The sequence below is a fragment of the Scatophagus argus genome, chromosome 10, assembly GCF_020382885.2.
Source record: "Scatophagus argus isolate fScaArg1 chromosome 10, fScaArg1.pri, whole genome shotgun sequence".
Lineage (NCBI taxonomy): Eukaryota > Metazoa > Chordata > Actinopteri > Scatophagidae > Scatophagus > Scatophagus argus.
Window position 1 is genome coordinate 10,920,005 of NC_058502.1, and position 21,567 is coordinate 10,941,571.

The 21,567-nt window shown below is 42.0% G+C and overlaps 2 protein-coding genes across 8 annotated transcripts in view; one reads left to right on the forward strand and one right to left on the reverse strand.

The window, feature by feature from the left end:
* Positions 1-1,975: 1,975 nt before the first annotated feature.
* On the forward strand, positions 1,976-7,851 carry LOC124065868 (leucine-rich glioma-inactivated protein 1-like). 2 transcript variants are annotated; one of them, XM_046401726.1, is made up of 9 exons: positions 1,976-2,491; positions 2,582-2,987; positions 3,214-3,285; positions 3,846-3,917; positions 4,007-4,078; positions 4,993-5,064; positions 5,501-5,670; positions 5,770-5,934; positions 6,083-7,851. In XM_046401726.1, the coding sequence occupies exons 2-9, from the start codon at positions 2,791-2,793 to the stop codon at positions 6,898-6,900; spliced, it is 1,638 nt and encodes a 545-aa protein (XP_046257682.1). In that variant the 5' UTR covers positions 1,976-2,491; positions 2,582-2,790; the 3' UTR covers positions 6,901-7,851. The 2 variants fall into 2 exon arrangements, with proteins under 2 accessions (XP_046257682.1, XP_046257681.1); XM_046401725.1 differs by having other exon boundaries at positions 1,976-2,987.
* Positions 7,852-7,983: 132 nt separating this feature from the next.
* Positions 7,984-21,567, reverse strand: part of mark1 (MAP/microtubule affinity-regulating kinase 1) — a 29,441-nt gene continuing 15,857 nt past the window's right edge. Inside the window, exons 4-18 of one of the 6 annotated variants that reach the window (XM_046401718.1) lie at positions 18,688-18,736; positions 18,083-18,148; positions 17,735-17,805; positions 16,423-16,479; positions 16,041-16,277; positions 15,088-15,207; positions 14,242-14,341; positions 14,022-14,134; positions 13,741-13,939; positions 12,811-12,986; positions 12,515-12,609; positions 12,219-12,359; positions 11,487-11,738; positions 9,846-9,890; positions 7,984-9,740 (exon numbers count right to left, since the gene is read on the reverse strand). In XM_046401718.1, coding sequence (XP_046257674.1) covers positions 9,395-9,740; positions 9,846-9,890; positions 11,487-11,738; positions 12,219-12,359; positions 12,515-12,609; positions 12,811-12,986; positions 13,741-13,939; positions 14,022-14,134; positions 14,242-14,341; positions 15,088-15,207; positions 16,041-16,277; positions 16,423-16,479; positions 17,735-17,805; positions 18,083-18,148; positions 18,688-18,736 — 2,067 coding nt within the window. In that variant the 3' untranslated portion in view covers positions 7,984-9,394. The remainder of the gene's footprint in view (positions 9,741-9,845; positions 9,891-11,486; positions 11,739-12,218; positions 12,360-12,514; positions 12,610-12,810; positions 12,987-13,740; positions 13,940-14,021; positions 14,135-14,241; positions 14,342-15,087; positions 15,208-16,040; positions 16,278-16,422; positions 16,480-17,734; positions 17,806-18,082; positions 18,149-18,687; positions 18,737-21,567) is intronic. The other 5 variants (XM_046401719.1, XM_046401720.1, XM_046401722.1 and 2 more) reach the window with 5 other exon arrangements.

The window sequence follows — 21,567 nt, forward strand, 5'->3', positions numbered from 1 at the left end:
AGAGATAGTAAACTAGGAGAATTGTATGAATGTTGATTCTACTTTACTGTTATTTAAAATTGCATAAATAATAATACAGGCAACCGTAAGTAATTAATTTAAAATTAACAATCCTAAAGAAGAAATATGAAAGGCAGAGAAGTTTAGCCTCTGGTGTGAATGTAAATTGTAAAGTCTCACCACGAGTTAACTTCATTTCACGTTCTAAAAAGTAATGGTCTTCTCCATTAGGTGGAAGTCATTTTAAAGATGTGAGCCCTCACACATCAGTTCACCTCTGACAGGCACTACCTAGGCTCTACATTTCCCTCTAGTGGGGAGATCAGTCCATCAGGGAAGACTGGCAGAAAGCCTGTTTCCAGAGCCATTCGGTGTACACACACACACACACACACGTACACCTCCCATACTTGGTCTGCGGGTATATTTTCAGCAGCACAGACACTATTGAATGACTATAGATGTACTATAGGAAGACTACAGGTAGCGGTGTGTCTCTATGATCCTCTTGCTCTTCCCTGACTACACGTTGCTGCTTGTCACTTTTATTATGAAGATGACACTACTCTGTAGAGTACGTGGGTTATAAAATGGAAATGAATATTATAGTATTTAGTTTAGAGAATACTACAGATCCAGAAAGGCGGAAATGCACAACTACAAATCCACCAGCTACTTCAGCACCACGGACAGCACTATGGGCTCCGCGGCACAGTTTGGCTACCGGTGTTCTGTCGTGATCTGGGCTGTAGGTTGTGATTTGCACAAAACTCAGTCACATAAGGATCAGTGAGTCACGCAACTACTCAACTAAACAACCTCTCTGCTGCTACCTTCTCTCTGTCTCTCTCTCTCTATGGGGGGAATGGCAGGTTAACAAAGGGGAAACAATTTTGGACATTTTGCTAACAAGGGGGAGGTATCCTGCTCATCCTCCTTCAAATCATCTACTGCCAGTAACATCAAAAAGAGAAGGTTTGCTTAGGAAATATGATAATTATTTCATATGCTCAAAAATATATATACTTTTTTAGTTATGAGGACATGCAGATTAATAGGTCATATAGTGATTATCAGCAGCAGAAATCAAATAACACAGATCCTAAAAGTAAAAATCATGTCCCAAAAACACAGACTTTGCTGTATCAATAGCAGTGGACAATCACTGTGATGGAATACTTGCTGGACAGTGTGTGTTCTATTCTGAGTGATGAATGATGACATTTATGAAGCACAGACACTACCCATCATCTTGCAGTAAAACAATAATATCCAGTGTTCTCCACTGAGTCCAAAAGCTGCTGGTGAAAATAAGACATTTGTTACTTTCTGTTCCTTCCAGCTTCTTGTTGTCAACAATTCCCTTCTGTAAGTTTCCTCAGAAGCCTGAGTATCTCTCTCACTGGTAATACTTATTATTCGTCCTTTGCCTTTAACGCAGCAATGCAGCATACCACAAAACCTCCAGCTCCCCAGAGCAAGCCTCTTTTCCACACAAAATCATATTATCACTGGATATCAAATGGTGTAAGGACATCAGGGCCCAGGGCAGCATGTGTTCATTGAGAACCCTTTTAAAAACAGCTGTACATGTTTCTTCCCAGAACGGTCTGACACATGCAGGCCTGCCAGGCACAGTGAGTAAACATATTAATCTTACAACTCTGGAGGGATCTGAGAAATTAGATTATGAAGAAGAAGTCCTTATAGGGCTCCCAAGTTATGTCTGGCACAGAAGAGGAGAAGAATGCAATAAAACTGCGAGGGGAATGTTTCATGGCAATAAAATAGAAAAAGGAGAAAGGAGTGGGGTTTTTTTATTTGGATTATTGAAGTGAAACAAACATGATGTCATGCAGAAAAGCAGGATGGGAGCAAAGACCTGCCCTTTGTTTGTGAGCGGCAGGAGGGGGATGGGGTTTAGCTGACTGAGGCAGAGCAGATGTCAGGATGACAGGAGGGCTTCCCCACACCCCTCTATCACAGGGCAGCCACATCTTGCATCCATCAGTCGCCATGGAAACCGCGTGCAAACCAGGAAACAAACCCAAAATGTGCAAATAAATAAATAAATTAAAACAAGCATGAGAACATTTAGAGCGAAACAAAAGGTCACAGCTGCATTAAAAATACAAGACATGTAATGGCAGGATGTTGGCAGCCTAGTGGAGCACGCCGAGCCAAAACTACAGCTGTCTCCGTGGTGACAATTGTAACCCGGTTTCCCAACCGCTTCCCGCATAGAAAGCCCGTGTGCGTCTGCGCCACAGGCAGCAATCCGCTGGCTCATGTCGGGGCTTCGTTTTATTCAGCTGATTCACCAAGACTTGCACAATTCCGTCGCCTATTGGGCGGAATCCTCCGGGTGCTCGACACACGGCGAGCGTGGCGTTCACTGAAATCATAGGCGTGGTTTTGGCTGGAGATGCTCCGTCTGCTCCCGCTGGGATCCCCACCTGCCGTCACATCGCGTTTCTCACTTCTCCAGCTGGTATTTTCCTGAGCCACTACAGCGCGGATTTGATTTTGGTTTCATTTTTGTCAAAGAAGACGATGGTGATGACTATGTCTGGGGTTGTAGTGTGATTACAGCGCTGTGGACGTACGGGGCCCCCGATTTTAATCATCTCCGGAGCGGAGGTAAACAAGAGCATACAGCGCGTCGCTTGGCCTCCAGGTAGCAGCAGCAGCAGCAGCAGGGGCAGCAGTGGGAAAGGAGCCTCAGCGGAGACCCTGGTTCATGTGAAGGGCTGTTTGACGCGCAGGTCGTGCAGGCAGCGGTTCGCAAGGATGGAAAATACATGCAAGATGCCTAAAAGATCGCCCTGGTTCGGTTTGCTTGTAGTGGCGTCTGTTTTACTTTTAGTGGACAGCAAGAGAGCCAGGCAGCCCCGCTGTCCCCCATTATGTACATGTACCAAAGATAACGCGTTGTGCGAAAGCGCAGGACTGATCCCTCGCAGCTTCCCCCCCGATGTCATATCACTGTAAGTCGTCTTTATCATTGTCTTACACTAAATTCCTAACCAGTGCTTTTCATTTACAAAGATTTACAAAGCACAATATCTTTTGGTTAAGACGTGAATTTCTCTGCTGCTGTTTCACAGTCTTGCATATGCAAGGAATTGACTGGAATAACTGTTCGTATGAGACAGTGTGTGCTTTAAAGCTGATCACTACATGTCTGTCTGTCGTGTCCCTCCTTCCTTACAGATCATTCGTCAAGTCTGAATTCACTGAAATCCCGAAGGAGAGCTTCATCCACACGCCTGCCCTTCATCTCCTGTGAGAAATCTCTCTGGAGCTTTTCAGTCTTTGTTACATGCTGTCAGTCCCCAGTGAGGTGATCAACGCCATGTTTAATGTTCAAGACATCTCCCTTCCGCTGATGCTACACATTTTAATTCAATGAATGTAGCGTATTGATAGGAAATGGGGAGCTTAAACATCGTTCTGGATAAAATGACCTTTCTAAACGATCTCCCTGCATGCTTTTTCATTTCATGGTAGAGTTATTCTCTCTAATGGGTATTCATCCAAGTCTTGCCTTGAAACCTATGTGTGCATATTGTGCATCAGACCTGTATTCATGGGGAATCCCTCCTTTTGAAGAAGGGAATCCCCTTGACTCCCGTTTCATGGGGTGGTATTGACTGAGTCCTTCAAAACAAACATGTAAGACTGCAGGAATCCTAGCAGAGCATTGATCTTTGTCTTTGATATATTTGGGTTACTATTAAGAGGAATTTTTTTCCAGAGTATACAGCTGCTATTGTGGGACAACAGCTTGCCATTATGCAATCTGTGTGCAGGAATAGTGAAATATCATGGATTTCTATACACAGGCTCTTCACAGCCAACAACCTGGAATCTATAAACGAGGACGCTTTCCTTGGTCTTCCTCATCTGGAGTATCTGTGAGTAGATGAGGCTAACATATCCTGAAAGCTGTTTCTAAAGGATGAGATTGTCTCACTTTTCATATATTCATTCTGCACCTTTTCAGGTTCATCGAAAACAACCAGATCAAGTCGATTTCGCCAAATGCTTTTCGTGGACTGAAAACCTTAGTGCATCTGTAAGTATGAAATAGAGTCATTCTTGATCAAAAAGTAGTATTAACATGCAATTGATAATGTAATTTCTGGATGATTTTATTTGAGATTGATGGTTTATTTGTAAGAGAGAGACTGTAAAGAAGTTTTACGTTATTTGTCCCAGTGGAAGGTGGTGCAATCTATCCGCAGGTGAAAGAGTTGTTCCGGTAAAATGCTGACAGAGTTTATTACGCAACATTTCTTGCCACACATACTGGAAAATGTGTTGTGCTGTTAATATGATTATGAAGCGAATCCTGTCACCTTCCCTGTTTAAATCAATAAAATTCAAAAGAGTAAGGCCGCTTATATCATATTTTGTTGCAGATTTAGTAAGCAAAATCTATTCTCTTCAATTGCCCATTCATTTCTTTTAGACAGACATAAAAAAAGTGGTTTGCACCATTAACTTAAAGATTTGAAAAAAAGTGATGTCTTGAAATTGAAGATAAACCTCTGAGAAAAAGAAGAAAATGAATTGTAGCAATCTTCTCAACAGCCATATGTACTTCCCCCCCCCATTTTTGTGGGAGAGAAAGCCATAAAATGGCTGAGAAGGCAGCTCTAAAAATAACTTAATGTTTCCTCAAACTCACAATAAGCAATGTTCCTGCCTCCAGTCTCCAGGGTGGCAATACAGTGCCAAAGCTTTTAAACAGATATCCTTATATCTTACTGCAAGGAAACATTGTGTAACCACATCCACATTTTATCCTTCATTTTATGAGAAAGCACCAGAAGCTTAATAGACAAGCAGTTGAAAATGCGTATCAGTAGATAGTATGAAGAGGGAAGGATGGGGGGAGGTCCACTCAACAGACGATGAAACAAGATCAGTGGGTTTTACATGTGATCAACTGTCACAGAGCAGCTGCCTTTTTTCCCTTCTTTACAGGAGTCTGGCCTACAATAATCTGGAGACTCTGCCCAAAGATTTGTTCAAGGGTCTTGAGGCCTTGACAAAAGTGTAAGTATGAATTTCAGTCCTGCATTGTCTGGAAACAAAGAGATGCATTGCAAAGTGTTACATAACTAAAAGCAAAATTTATGCTATTGTGGGCAATCAGTTCTATATATAGATCACTGCATCATTATTCCACTTCTGCCAAGGCTTGAAAAATATGTGAGTGGTGCTTTTAGCACCATTAAAATTACATGTGATGGTGAGCAAGAGAAATACTTTGCCATCAATCACCCACTGAAGATGTTCACGTCTCCTTTATAGCCCTTCTTGATATTAATGAGTGCGCAGAGTGAAGCTGTGAGGGCTCACAGAGCAAAGCCAGCAGTTATACTTCAGTATGATCGCAGTATTTAATAATGGAATCCTTTCAAAGAGCTAGGAGCATTCCTGTGTATGCTTTAAGCATTTGGAAGTTAGTTAGGTGGTTTTGTCTCTTCAGAGACTTGCGCGGGAACCAGTTCACCTGTGACTGTAAGCTGAAGTGGTTGGTTGAGTGGATATACAGCACCAATGCTACAGTGGATCAGATTTACTGTAAAGGCCCGGTCTCACAGTTGGACAAGAAGATTAATGATCTTGCGCCGCAGTCCTTTGACTGCATCACCACAGGTGGAGTACAGAAAATGTTTTAATTGACCCTTTCTAACACTCATTCCATATTCTCCTGAGGTTTTGAGCTCATTTTATGTGTTCTTGTTTCTCTCACAGAGTTTGCCTCCTACCAGTCCCTAAAGTTTGAATCGATATCAGTGGAGGCGTTTTCCTTTGGGAATGACCAATATGTGGTGTTTGCCCAGCCCTTCATTGGGAAATGCAGCTTTCTAGAATGGGATCATGTGGAGATGGTCTTCAGAAACTATGACGATATTGACAGTAAGTAAAAGTTGTTTCAAATGTACTGCAGTGTGGTTGTGAATGACCTGTGTGAGTTTAAAACGAGGGGATGAGATTTGGAGAGGAACCACAAGATGGAGACGTTGTTTTTGAATGTTGTTTTTAATCTATCCTCTCTCTTCACCAGGCACATCCACAGTGATCTGCAAACCTCTGGTCATTGACAACCAGCTTTTTATCATTGTGGCTCAGCTGTTTGGTGGCTCACACATCTATAAGCGTGACACTTCGGCCAACAAATTTATTAAGCTCCAAGGCATTGACATCCTCAAAATCCGCAAACCGAACGATGTTGAGACATTCCGCATTGATGGAGAATCTTTTTTCGTCATAGCAGACAGCTCCAAAGCTGGTTCCACCACCATCTACAAGTGGAACGGCAATGGCTTCTACTCTCACCAGTCTCTCCACCCGTGGTACCGTGACACTGATGTGGAGTACATGGAGATCTCCTCCAAGCCTCACCTAATCCTGTCTAGCAGCTCCCAGAGGCCGGTCATCTACCAGTGGAACAAAACCACCAAGCTGTTTGACAGACGCACCGACATCCCAGAGATGGAGGACGTCTATGCTGTGAAGCATTTTCAGGTCAAATCAGACCTCTTCATCTGTCTGACGAGGTTCATTGGTGACTCCAAAGTGATGCGCTGGGAAGGGTCCCTGTTCAGAGAGTTGCAGACCATGCCCTCTCGTGGCTCCATGGTGTTCCAGCCCTTCACTGTGGGCAGTTGGCAGTATGCCATCCTAGGCAGTGATTACTCTTTCACCCAGGTGTACCGCTGGGATGCCAAGAAGGGCGAGTTTGTCCATTTCCAGGAGCTGAACATCCAGGCGCCGAGGGCCTTCTCTCCAGTCTCCATAGACAACCGACAGTTCCTGTTGGCCTCAAGTTTCAAAGGAAAAACTCAGATTTATGAGCACCTGGTCATTGATCTGAGCAATTGAGCGATTGTCTTCTTGACTGGTTGGCTGTTGTTTGAGTGGTCTCTGTGTTTAGAGATGGTTGTTGCAGCAGATCCATGGCTGAACAACACTGAAAGGCATAATCATCTAATTCTAACTTGAGCAAGGCATGCATCACTCTTTTCTTTTTTAATTTTCCATTGCAATCAGAGCATGATACATTTAAAGCTAATTGCATATATCTCGACCAAATATATTTGACTGAGATGCATGTGCAGTTGAATGCAAGCTTCTCGAGTTAGGATTAGATCCAGTATGTTAAGAAGACATTAATGCATGACCAGGCCTCACACAGACCATCCCATTCTGATGAATGCAGCATCCATGCTCATTAATCCATTGAATCTTGCATTGGCCAGTTTTCTTTTTTGTGTCCAGCTTTTAATGTCATTCAACGATGTTTATACATTTGTAATCTCATATATTTATCTACAGAAAGTAATAATGAAATGATACTTTTTAAACCTATTAACATGTTGAACAAATCTGCCAAAATGAAATGTTTACAAATTTTTGTCTTTCCACTTGTATGCTACAGGATTTGTAAATGAAGCTTTTATAAGTTTAAGAGGGACCACACCAGTTAGATACATATTTGTTAAGGAGAATGATTTTAAACTTAGGTTTATAGTTTGGAAAATGTCAGAAATGTTGTGTGAGAATCTACCTGTAAATCCTTGTGACTTACATTTTTATTGTTAATGGTTTATAATGTTTAAAGTATTGAAGTTTTTCATTAGAAGTATGGAAAACATTTTGGGCAACCTTGGAACTATTTTCACACACTTAAAGGAACTGCAATGAATTGTTCATAATGCTTTACCTTTGACTAACATGTATGCAAAATACGTCAACTGTGTCATGATTAGGATGAAGTCATTGACTAACATCATGCTATTTACAGTCAATAAAAATTTACATTATTAAATGTTACATCTCACTTGAGCTCCCGGCTGTGAAATGCTCAGATCCTCAGAGCAAATCAACACACACTAACACATTGACTTCACTGCTTAAGGGAAATCTAGAAATTAGTTGTGTATTTCAGAAATTGAATAAAATAAATACAAACAAATAAAATCCTTTTTATTTTCTCCAACAAAGTGCACGCCTCAATTCTACAAAGCAGCACATTACAATGTAATGGAATAAATACAATAAAATCCGTCGAATTAAAAAAAAAAAAAGAAAAAGAAAAGAAAAACACAAGCAAGGAGATACACAAGTACCTGCATAATCACACTGGTGGCAGGACTAAATCAGGGTCTTTAGAAAGGCTCCACCAGACAAACTGCTTCTTTCATGTTGATTGTTTGACTTTTCATGCATCTTCAATCCTTTGGATAAAAACATCCTGTCCTCTGCTTTCTAAAGTAAACCAATTTAAACCCTGCTTTTTTGTAATTGAGGACTACCAAACTAACACGAAAGAAACACAGGTGCATACTCTCATGTTCATACACGTCACCCTGGAAAACTTGTGCAATTGCAGCAGGATCTCCTAATCACCTCCCTACTGCTGAGAGAAAAATAAAGTGAACACATTTTCAGTTTTAACTGAAGTTACTACTCAAGTCTATGTGGTGCAACTTAGTGTTTTTTTCTGTAGGCAAATAAAATATAACATAAAAGGCAAGGGAGCACATCCCTTAATATTCAACAAAATAATTTAGTGCTCTTTAAATAAAATTAAAAACACTATTTTCATATGGTGGCTCTTAAAAAACAATTTTAAAAAAAACAACTCACAGACTGAAAGGATAATGCTTTAAGAGACATCAATTATATTAGGAAAGAACTCAAATCCCATGAAAAAAAGACAGTATTGACAATAAAATTCTGTACAGAACATAAAATCAATGTACAATACAGTACCTGCAGATGTTATGCATACAGTACAATTCTCTTTTTACATAGTTTTAGTATGGGCTCCAGCCTGATCTATATACTGACTTAACACAGGTGGAAAAGCGGCTATTTTAGCTTTCAGTAATTTTAATGGTTATTCAGCGAGGAAAGTAGATCTTGTAGTAGGCGTTTTAGAAAAAGAGATTGAAAACATTATTGCAGGATGATCATCTTCAGTTGCATACTGCATGTGTTACATGAATGTGTTCTATGACGAGGAGCAGCGGGTTGATGAGAGAGAGAACGACGAGAGAGAGAGAGAGAGAGAGAGAGAGAGAGAGAGAGAGAGAGAGAGGGCTGGACGGAAGAAACAAAATAAAGGGGGGGGGGCGGGGTTGTTTTTGCTATCTCTCCATCACAGAGGTTAAACCTTGCGATATCTCTCTGATCCACTACCCTGTACAGTACATTCATGGCCAGTATTGCACATTACCAGCCGAGTCCACCCTGATTCTGCGCGGTGAGGAACTTCAGTGCTGAATTTTGTCCTGTAAGTCAACACTAATCCAGTGATGAGATGAGACCATAACCAGAGCTCACCAAAAACTGACTGGGACTCCATCTGCTGTCACAGTTTGAGCTCATTGGCAATTTTGCAGGCGATATTCTTAAAGGCGATGGACGTGCCCGATATCCTCTTGAAGCGCACGCCGTTGAGTGAAAGGCGGGGCAGCTTGCACACCTCCATCTCCCATTGGACCAGGTTGTCCTGCCGAGCGTCGCCATGGACACAGAAAAGCAGGAAGCGTTCACGCTGTTCATAGTCGCAGCTGTTGGCATCCAGAACCTTTCGGATCTCCTTCATCATCTCGGCGGGCTCCATTGACGAGGTGGTCTTCATGCTCCAGGTGAAACGCAGCGAGCGAGGCTTGGAGTCCCGACCACCTTCATCCTTTGTATCACCTGATGCACTTCTAAAACAAGACAGAAGACAGAAAAAGATGGGGAGACAGAGGTTGAGTTAGGCAGAGGTTAGTTACAGGTTCTCTGCGTAATTTACATCTCAATCATATTCTCACCTTGGTGTTTCTGTCCTGGCACTGGCCTCCCCCTCACTAGGCACCCTGAAATAAATCAGGAATACACTGTTACAGTTACCCACAGGCTGGTTCCCCCCACCCGCAACCAACATGGTCCCCATCATCACTGGACACAGAGAAGGGTTGTCAGGCATCATGCCAGGAAAGAAACCACAGTCCTGGGTATCAGGGTTCAGCACACAATGAGGTGACTGTGACTTCTTGAGGCACATACTATAGAAGCTCCTTCACAGTAATCAAATGCATCATCCCATCTTCTGTGCCCTACCTTTCCTTAATCCCCACTGATCTGTAAGGAGTGGCAAAGTGCTTCTAAATCTTTGATTCAGCCTACAATAATTTGTCTGCTCTTTTCTCTTAAGCTCTGCATGGAGACAGGGGAGAGTAAGGAGAGGCAAAGCCAGCGGCTTGAGAAGCAGATATCGTGGCTTAACTTAGTACGGCAAAAGCTGGTGAGCCGTGAGGTTTGCTCTCGAGGCAGTGGGCACAAGGGAAGGAAATACACGGCACAACAAGGGTGTCAGTAGGCAAGGATGTGGTGTAGTGGGCAAATACGGAAGGGGTTAAGGAAACATGGGCCAAAGTCAGCAAACGTTGTGTTCTCCTACCTCCGGGTCGACCTGAAAGACAGAGCTCTATGCGGGGAGAAAAGGAGAGAAAGCTGTGATCCTCTACCAAGATGGGCCAGCGTGAAGGTGACACAAGGAGCTAACTGCTGTATGGATGAGGAGGTTCCATCCTTTGACTTGTCATATTGACAGCAAAGGGTAACAGTGTGGATGTACAGTCAGCTAACTAAGCGTGGGAACAGCAAATACGGATGAGGGATAAGGGAGTGTAACTGTTACAAAGAAGCGGGAAAAGATTGCGATGCTTTTTTTGTTTTCACTGCTGCAAAAACATTACATGAAATAATATGAACACCGTATTCCTTAAAAATCTTAAAATAGCTTGGCTTTGGGGACTAATTTTCTAACCAGACACACACAAATCAATGGATGAATTTTTTTTATCTATCTGCATGCAATTTGAAGACAAACAGAATATCTCAATGTAGCTCTGAATGTCTGTGGGATCAGCATCTTCTCTATCCCACAGAGGATTTAATACTACCCATTTTCAGCCAATAGTCACAACTTCAGTTTGACCAGTGCTTTGGTTTATGACTAAGTACCTGCAGAACTATTCTGATCCACCCCAGCTCTACGTTGTTTACGAGCTAATTAGCAAAACTTAGCATTCTAACACCCTAAGCTAAGAATAAAAACATACACAAATTAATATATTAAGAATATGAAACATATCAAGATTCATGTTAAGGGTTCACGTGAAGAGAAGGTGATAAAAAGTTTTGTTTAAAGTCAGTTACAATGAAGGCATCTGACACACAGTAAAGATGCTGACTGAAGTTGAGCTAGTTAGGCCAGTCAGGTCTGTGTTGACCTTTCCACAGTTTGACCAGAGCTAATTGATTTGCCACTTGATCCAAGTGGCATTCGTTGCAAACAAAAATCACTCATTTCACCCTCTAACAAACGTTCAGGCGGCCTGCAGACACATGTGCAAAAAGCTTTAAGTATAAGTAATGAATAACTTGTGCAGCAGTTTGTCTCCACTGACCTGCGGACAAACTTTGAGGTGATCTTGCTGATGATCCCAGTGGAGGTGCCCCTGCGTTGCTGAGCGAGAGCCCCCGTGTCATGGGACAGTGTGGGTGAAGCCGGGGGACCGTTGTAAGTCGCACTGCGGCGGTCTCTCAGCTGAGCTCCATGGAAGGTGCTGCGACTGGTGGTACCGCGAGGAAAACGGTTCTTCTCCGGGGTGCTAATACTGTGTGCAGACGGAGAGGTGGAGGGACCCCGAGGAGAGGAGCTGCAACACAAACAAACATTAGAAGAAGAAGAAGAACAAGAAGAATCAGCTTTATTGACAGTATATATATTTTTTACATAGACATACTGAATTCGTCTTCTGCATTTGACCCATCCTTACTTGAACACACACATGCAACACCCGGCAAATTACATGCAGTGAAACACACACACAGGAGCAGTGGGCAGCATCAAGCGCCCGGGGAGCATATTGGTGGGGTAAGTGCCTTGCTCAAGGGTACATCAGCCAGCTAATGGAGGGGAGGAAGCATTTTTCGCATTAATCACTCCACAAACTCCCCAAATAAAGAAAACACTGCATGTTTCAAAAGACTGCATACATTAGGGGGGTCACTACACATGGTGGAATTTAGACGATCCAGTACCACTGTTTTTCCACACAAGACTTCCATGTTAAAATACACACTTTGGGTTGCCCACGAGCTGCAGCTACTGCAGGTGATGATGTCTGGATGCTCACCTGGCTTTAAGCTCTGTGTTGTCGTCAATGGGGGGCAGTGTGCTTTTTGAAGGATGCCCTGACGATGACATAGACTTGGTGTGACGAGGTCGTGTGGAGCTCATAGCAGTCGATGGGGTGCTTCCTGACACCTCGGTTAAACTGTAGAACAAAGGATGAAGGTACACCTGTTCATTTCTACAATGCAGTTTTCATTATGTGCTGTAGAATCAGATGGAAAAATGGCTTGGACAGGACTAAAAAACAGAGTACAAGGATATAAACCTGTGCTTAACTGTGAATGTGTTTGCATTTACCTGCTATCTTTGCCATTAGGAATAGCTGAATAGCGGTCAGTAGAGGATCGTTCACACACATATGTGTTCCTGCGAGTCATTGATCCATTGGTCTGCTTGTGGAAAGATGAACCAAAAGACATGTTAAGGCATTTCAGAGAGAATATTAGTGAAAAACTGGAACGTATTGAAAATCTCTTCTTCATTCTTCATCATCCATTCTTTTTTTACATTATGAACCCATCCTGCATCTCTTTGTAAACGTGCATGTGATGTATGTGGACATATGTGAGCAACTGTGTCCTCTGATTCCTCACCCCCACAGCAGTTTTCTTTCTCTCCTGCACCCCCAGTGGTGAAGCCGGAACGTCTCCTTTCGAAGTGCTGAGCTCCAGCCGACGCGCTCCGTCCCACTCCTCCCTGTGGTCACTTTCTACACTCAGGGCCTGGCCACGCTTTGTATACGACACCGCCGGTGGCACAGATGGACCCACTACGAGAGACACCCATAGGAGAACATACTCACATACTTTCCACCAAACATGTTATTTACACAGCTCAAACATCATGAATTTCTAGACGAAAAAGACAGTGACAGGCGGTGTCTCGGTTACAAGTGCATCAAGCATAGCCACTCAAAGCCACAATTTAGATCATCAAACATCAAAACATCATCATCAAACAAACCGAACAAACATAACACTCTGTAACAACACTTTGTATAAGAAATTGTGCAACTATCGAAGCCAGTGTGAGCAGGTACAAAGCAAAGCTGTTCCCCCCTCATGCTTTCAGGTGCTGTTTCTTTAGAGAGCTGCGGGAAGGCAGCCAGCCAGCAGATGGCGCCAGACACAATGGTCCCACATGACAAAGGAGGAAGCTGCTATATAACCAGTGCAGTGCAACAGTGCTGAGGTTGAGTCACTGATTCGTATATTTTAATAAACTGATTATGAAAATGTAAAAAGTTTTATAACTAGATTTTATGTGCACCCTTTTTTGTACCATAACACTCCATTGTGATGGAATGAAATGTGCTTAATTTTTCAAATGTTTCGAACAGGGAAAAAAAATTCTAAGCTTGAACAATCAGTAGTATTGGTAGTACTCAAATGCCTTTCTCAGAGGCAGAGTAGCATTGTAGATACTGGTAATTTGTCCAGTTCTCAGTGACTGAAAGCAACTTCCCCCTACACAGCACGCAGCCACCAGCACTCTCAGAGCTGGGAAGTACGAGGTTACTTTACTTGGCTTCTCTACGACACCACCACCACCACCATCATCATCCCCACCATGATCACTGTAGCGGCGCTGCTTCTGATTGGCCGAGATGCTGCGTGTGACCTTGGGATGGGCGGGAGAAATGCTGGAGCTGTTGTTGATGTCACTGGTCGGTCGCTGTCGCTGGCCCAGGATGCTATTAGTCAGGGGCTCACTCCCTTCAAACTATAGACAGGATGAGGGATATGGTCACATGACATAATGCATTAAGTAGTGGTTAGAACGCCAAGATAACAAACCAACTGACCTCTGGAGCTTTTCTGCCCAACAGCAGGTAGGTGGCCATGACATCATCATACTTCTGGTGATGCAGAGAGTCTGTGATCTCATCTTTAGGGTAGCCCATAGTTACCATGAGCTCTGATGGAGGACAGAAGTCAACATAAATTACAGAATCATGATGACATTAGGAGTGACATTTATGCACACACACACACACACACACACACACATACAGTCAGACATACCTATTCTGGATGAATCACTGAAGTCCGCCTCAGGCTCGATGTAAGGTTTTAGCTCCTCCTCCTCGTGACCCACATTCATCCAATGGTCTTTCATGATTTGCTAACAAAGAAACAAGGCAATTAGACCCCATCTATGTCCAGTGCAATTAATTCATCTTTAATTTCTATGACTACTCATTCAATGGGAGAAAATGAATCATGACTCCCCTCTGTTAATCATACAACATGACAGTTACTCGCAAGGCAAATGACACAACAGCCAGACATGAGAAACGGATGTCCTCTTTATAAAATCTCAATCTTTTTGATCACAAGTTCAGCTGGGGCTGAACAACAGTGTGATCAATTGCTATTATTGGTGGAGAAATCTTTAGTATCGAACTTCAGCCTGGCTCTGAGCACAGCAGTGGTATTGACTCTGGACAGACTGAGCATGAATTAAACTGACAACTACATAATGTTTGCAAAGACAGAAACTACACGGGTGCAGTGGAAGTACAATACCGAGGGATGTTGAATGAATTAATCAAGTTTTATTTGTCACAACGCTTCAGCAAATTAGTTACATTGTTTCTAAATGCTTTCATCAAAGAGTTATGTAAGCCCTCTCTTTGATCTCGGATGAATAATGTGTCCAAATCTCCAACTGACAAGACCTTAAATTAAAGTGTTCTCTTGGTTCACAATTAACAGCAGTAGGAATTATGTGCTTTCACGTCACGCAAAACAACAAAGCTGCAAATCACGAGGGCTGTCTGTTGGACTGCATATGGGCTGCTGTGTAAAACATTTCTGAACAAGAAGCAAATAACTGTGAAGGTGACACAGTGCAAACACTGGGTGTACCTCCAAACTGCCTCGTTTGACAGGGTTGAGCACGAGTAGTTTCTTCAGCAGGTTTTCACAGTCTGTGGACATGTAGAAAGGAATCCGGTACTTTCCCCGCAGGACTCTCTCCCTCAGCTCCTACATACCAGGCCACAGAGAGACAGAGGTTAACTCCAACATTATCACCGCATAGAGACGTTAATGAACTAGCTAATGCTAACTTTAAAAATTACCATTTTTAATTCTTGACCTTCACTGCAGCTTGGAAAAAAATATTCCAAAATTGCAACATAATTCAAGCAGTACAGAGGAATCTTTACAATGTTAGCACATACCCCTCTTAATATGGTTATTCATGTAACCCAGTTCTTGGCTGATGCACATAAACATCCTAACTGCAGAATTAACAGAATTAATCAAGTATATTGGTGAATAAAAATGTCTCAGAGAATCATTTATTATTACTTTTACCATTGGGATAACTAGTCATGTTCCCTTGCTTCAGAGAAAAGCTTTCATACTATTTTGGAGGCTATAAAAAAGCTCTGAGTGTGTTTGAAAGACACTAGATGGTAAAACATGTCATCTGAATATGTCTAAAGGCAAAAGTGTTCATATGTTTTCTGAACAACTACAAAGTGGGACAAAAAGCCTCCCATCAGAAAAAGGCTTGGAAATGCAGCACAGACAGACTCTCCTGAAAGGTAATTGCGGTGTTGCACGTGGTTGTACAGAGCAGAATGAAAAGGGAGAGCCTGGGAGACAAACCCAGTCAACTTCACACCTGGCCAATGGCTGTGTGAAATGTTTATGGGTGTGAAATTGTCTGTCAGAAACAGGCTATTGGATGAAGAGACAGTACAATTACATTCGTCCTCTGCTTAAGAGAAACAACTTGAGCAAGACCTTTATGAACTAATATCTTCTTACTCAGCCATAGAAACATAGTCAGAACAAGAACAAGCGCACACCTTCAGGTTCTGTCCGTCAAAGGGCAGTGATCCGCTGACCAGTGTGTAGAGGATGACCCCAAGGCTCCAGACGTCCACTTCTGGTCCATCGTACTTCTTTCCCTGGAAGAGTTCTGGGGCAGCGTACGGCGGGGAGCCGCAGAACGTGTCCAGCTTACTTCCCACAGTGAACTCATTACTGAAGCCAAAGTCAGCTATCTTGATGTTCATATCCGCGTCTAACAACAGGTTCTCCGCCTGAGGTGGAAAGAGAGGGTCGCAAGGTATCAGTAAGGACAGGACATGACTCAATATAAAGGGTTTTCCCAAGATGCACCTGTGACATATGGATAGTACTCAGGAGAAACCAGATATCAGAGTGAGTAAGAATTTAGATCCTCACCTTAAGATCCCTGTGTACTATCCTCCTCTGATGACAATACTGCACTGCAGACACAATCTGAAATACAAACAATGCACAGGTCATAGTTCACTACCGGCATATTAAATATTAAGAAAAAAACTATTTATATAGAACTCGTGTAAACAGATAGCAGCACATAACTTCTCTTTACAGAAAGAAAGAAAATAAAGAGACAGATATAGAGATGCATAGAAAATGCATAAAAGACTAATCATCTGTTTAAGGTTTTCTCTCAGGGCCACCAGTGATTTTCCAGTTTCCTTGTGGAAACTGAAACGATCAATCAGTTATCTTAACTGCGGTTTAATTTTCGACCAGTGAATAATTGGATTATTGACAAATGACTGCAGCTCTACAGCACAAACCGCACAACATGAAAAAATAGTATTAATTGATGTGGTAAGTTATGACTTGGCAAGACTATTTCAGCACCAAAATAATATGTGAATTTTGCTGGCAAGAAGAGCAAAAAAAGGCAATCCTTATCAAACAAACCATGTCCAAAAACTGGCAGCTTAAGTTAACCTTGCATCATGCTAATGGAAATACTATTCCAAACAAGGGAAATCTACCAACTTTTAATGGCTGATAAAAATTTCAATTTCAGGCCCAAATGTGCTCATGTTCAAGTCACTGCATTCGTGTGGCACACAGCAAGCAGCTGCCACGACATGTGACAGGCGAATGTCACCAAAAAAATGCACGAATGGCTACAACACCAATGAAATATAAAACATACTGTTTTATGACAGGTGCTTCCCACCAGCCTGCTCTCAGACACACACACACACACACACTCACACACACTTCAACCTTTCTGAATGTTGACCTGTCTGTGCCATACACACACACAGGCACACAAACTGCCCACGCCATGTCACACACGGTTTCTCTGAGTCATCCGAGACCACTAATGACGAACTAAAAATACGAAACAGCGTGGACGAGAAAGAACTGGTCCGTCAGGATCTCGCGTATGCTGTCTTGAATTAAGAGAAAGTCCGAAGGAAGAGACAGAAATGTTCTTATTTGTGGCACGCCTCTTTCATGCCACTCAATCCATAAACTGCTATAAATGCTTCTTTGCTCTTGTGGCACCACTAGGTGTCAGAGTAGCATCTACAAAGCAGCTGTTCTCAACCCTCATGATTCTCTCAGGCCAAGCTATCTGAGCTCCATCTTTCCTCTGCAGTCAGTGACGAAGCTTGATCTTGGTGCATGCAGTCTTCCCTCTGCAAACAGTAATGGAGTGACGACAGAGATGCGAGTGCTGATGATGCTGATGACTCACCTGCCTGAACTTGGCTCTGGCCTCCTTCTCCTTCATTCTGCCATGAGCCACTAGATAGTCAAACACTTCACCTGGAGTGGACAGAGGAAATATACAATTAGCATATATTATCAGTATATTCTCATCATTTTATATTATCTTTTGTCATAATTTATCATGTATTTATGAGGTATTTTAGATTAAAGCCTCCAAATGGCATGTTTGGCACTTGTTTAAATGTTTACATGTTTATGAAGATGAAACTCTGAAGGCAGATTATACTCCCTCGTAGTTTACTGTACTTATGGTTTCAGCATGACAATCAGCCTAAGTCCTGCAATTAATGGACATGATTAATGCTTCACTCACCACCACTGGCATACTCCATCACCAAATAAAGTGTCTTCTCCGTCTCTATCACCTCAAACAATTTCACTGCAAGAGAAAATGAAAGAAGGAGGCAGGGATAAAATAAATTAGCTTTTTAGAAAACACTATTTTCACCATTGGAGCTTCAGCTGTTAGCTGAGTTTACTGGTCCGTTTAGAGAGCCGTCATTGCAAACTGATATCTGAGGATGAATGGAGTCTTTAGCAATTTGGGAAGGAATACGCAAAAATCAAGCATTGTTAAGCTGCTTTTATGATCTTCAATCTATTGGTTCATGTCCAATTTGCTGGTATTTACATTTTAGAAGCAGGAATTTAGTCCTTATTTGGAAAGTAAAAATCACAGGATCCCACTCCAAAAATGACAAACAAATAAATCCATATGTTCCGAGCAGCAGCAGGAAAAACAAACAGCTCAGTCTGGAGAATTCTAATCTAACTGTGATAAGTGATAATATTTAACTAATGCAGGTTATACTGGTTTAGCTTAGTGCTGGGTGTCAATTTAACTGATAAGGAATATTACTGCTAAGCTGTCACAAAGCTGCTGCTGAATGCTCCTCCTGTTTACCTTACCTTACTTACCTATATTTGGATGATTCAGTAGCTTCATTATTCGGACTTCCCTGAAGAGCTGTTGAGACACAGAGGTAAATTTAATTCTTCCCAAAAACACGTCAATATTACAAGCAGTGACCAGAAGTGGCAGCTCTTTCTCTGCTGGGAAACACTGAACTGAATTAGGGAAGTGAGTGGAGGGAATCGAGTCGCAATAGACTCCAAAGCACCAAAGTGCGTATACATGTGAAACCGGATTAAACTCAGCAGGAACATGAGAGGACCTGAGGATCATGGGACTACTGTACCATGTAAATCAATATGACTGATGCAGTTAACAGCGTCACACTAAACCCTGACCTACACAGATAAGGACCAGCATTACAACTCCACTGACACGCTGCAGTCCAGCCAGCAGGCCATCCAAACACCCAGTCAGCAGCATCACACAGCCACCCACTGCAGAGTAACAGCATGCAGGCTTACAGCCAGTTAGGCATCTGCTGCCTAATGTAATCATCTTAACATGGACGTGCAAATAAAAAAAAAATAAGAGAAAAAGCATCAAAATTATATTGATGCCTTGATCCCGCAGTTCAGGAAAACAAAACACAGCAGAATTCGATCATGAGATTAAAATTCTTTTCACTGCTGATGGGAAAAGTTTCCATCCAGTCTTATGAGAAATCTCTAAAAGGAAAATCACGTCCTCCAGTCTATATTCTCCAAGTAGTCCAACAGCTGAGTGCGGAGTCAGACAGGAGAGCATTATAATCATTCAAAACCATCTCCTCAGAGTCGGCGTGACTGTTTATGTCAGACGAGCTCCTGCAGCCACTTAGAGGTGCTGTTGAATCATTTACATTTTGCTGATTCCCAGTCATGCTGAGGCTGTGTCTGAGTGTTAAGTTTCAACGCTCGCTCAGCTGGGATTTTGCATCTGCTGCTACCTGAGACAAAGAGCACAGATTTTGCCATTTGCTGACCATTTCAAGCAAAAGTGCTCTTCCAGAGTGCTGAGTGGTGCTTTCACCTCCTGTCTATTATAAAATGAGAAAATTGATTGCAAGTCTGTATGTCATCAACAGTATGTGCATGTAACTTTTCTAATGGCCTTTTCTGTCTTATGTAAGTGCTGGGATTGTCTGTGTTTCTAGGTCATCAAACACAGCCATTATACCAGTGCGAGCAGGCCCAGTTCTTTGGGACCTCTCAGCTACAGTCTGGTTGAACAACATGCAGGTACTCTCTCCGCTCTGTCTCTACTTGCTTGCCTGCCTGCCTTTTTTCCCTTCTGACACCTCCCATCTGATTAGACCCAGCACACACACACACACACACACACATCATATGCAGCACAGTGTGAGTTGCTGCAGGGGCTTAAAGAATAAGGCTTCTGTTTGATTCACATTGTCTTAAAAATAAACTATTCATACTATTATGTCTCGTCTGTGTGGTCAATGCCCGCTACAACAAATCAAAACCAGATCAGTGAGCCACATTGTTGCACTAAGGTGACATCGTACTTTGTTACAATTAAGATGGACAATGCAGTTAGAGCACCAAATGCACATTAATCAGCAGCTGAAAACAGTCCAAAATAAATGCAGTATTTACTCTTGTTTGAGAAGAAGCCTTTTCTACAATTCACAGTGCTTTGTATGTTTTGGGTCATTTTTTTCTTGTTTATTCTATTTTGTGATTCACTTTAGATCTTCATCGGGAACTAAAGTGCAACAGACAGTGTGTGGAAGTCAAATATTATTGAGAGACATTGTAAAAAATAGGGTTTGTTGACAATTAGGAAAATATTTTGTTAGTGTTATCCTTTCAATATAACCTGATGTATTCACATCTTCATGGGAAAAATCTTCTGGTAAAATCTAATGGTTTAACTGTAACTGCATATGTAATAGGCTTTACATGCACTAACTATGCACTATTATCAAAAACTATCAATGTATATTTACAGATTGAGTATAGAATGATCATTAAATTCTGCTTTCTACTTAAGATTTTAATTCTTTACGTTATGCTTTGCAGGAATGTGTGTGACTGAATTAATTATGACGTCCTGTTTTTGGTCCACAAAAATCTTCAACCCTGACTAGCTCAGAGTAGCGAGCTTCTCCTGTGTGGCAAACCCCGCTCCATATTCATCAGCTGCTGTGTGAGAGGTTCCCCCCTTTGGTTACAAAGTCAATCAGAGTGGAAACACACTGACACAATAACCAGAAGATGTCCTACATTTCACATAAAAATAGGCCCATTATTAATCTGAATGAGAGATGGTCACTATTAATCTGAATGAGAGATGGTCCACAGAGTCAGTGTTTCATCCCGGTCTCTTATCGCTTCCTCTATGTGCCTCTTTCCCTCACTCTGTCTTGTTTACGTCATTGCCCTAAAGCATCTCACATGGGAAGCACGCGTGCAGCCACTTGGAAACAAAAATTAGAACAAATCTGAGAAGGGAGGTGGAAAACTACGACAATAAACACAGTGTCTGTCAACACAAGCTCAATAGAGATATAGCAACCATGGATGCTGACGGAGGATAATGAGGCCCAGAAATCTGAAAATGAAATCTTGAAAATATGAAATCTTGAAAATCTGAAATCTTTAAACCATATCATATTGATATTAACCAGTATTAATATCAATAATAGACATGAAGCAGTTTTTAGAGTGTTTCTGGACAAAATGAGAGGGGACTGAATATTTGGATCAACTTCCTGTGAGGCACAATTACATTTTTGTAAACTAAAATGAACCAAAATCACTGGTTCAGATGACGAACTGAGACAGTGATTAAAGGAAATGATTTAAACAAATAGCTGCAAAAAGAAAATGTGTATCACAAAACATGAAAACACACCGCTTCCAATGGGCTTGAATCTCTGAAGT

Bases quoted from the DNA above. Each gene is read 5' to 3' on its own strand.
- LOC124065868 (XM_046401725.1), top strand. From the start codon at position 2,791: ATGGAAAATACATGCAAGATGCCTAAAAGATCGCCCTGGTTCGGTTTG. The intron at 4,079-4,992 runs GTAAGTATGAAA...CCTTCTTTACAG, and splicing joins CTGAAAACCTTAGTGCATCT to GAGTCTGGCCTACAATAATC. The intron at 5,065-5,500 runs GTAAGTATGAAT...TTGTCTCTTCAG, and splicing joins CTTGAGGCCTTGACAAAAGT to AGACTTGCGCGGGAACCAGT.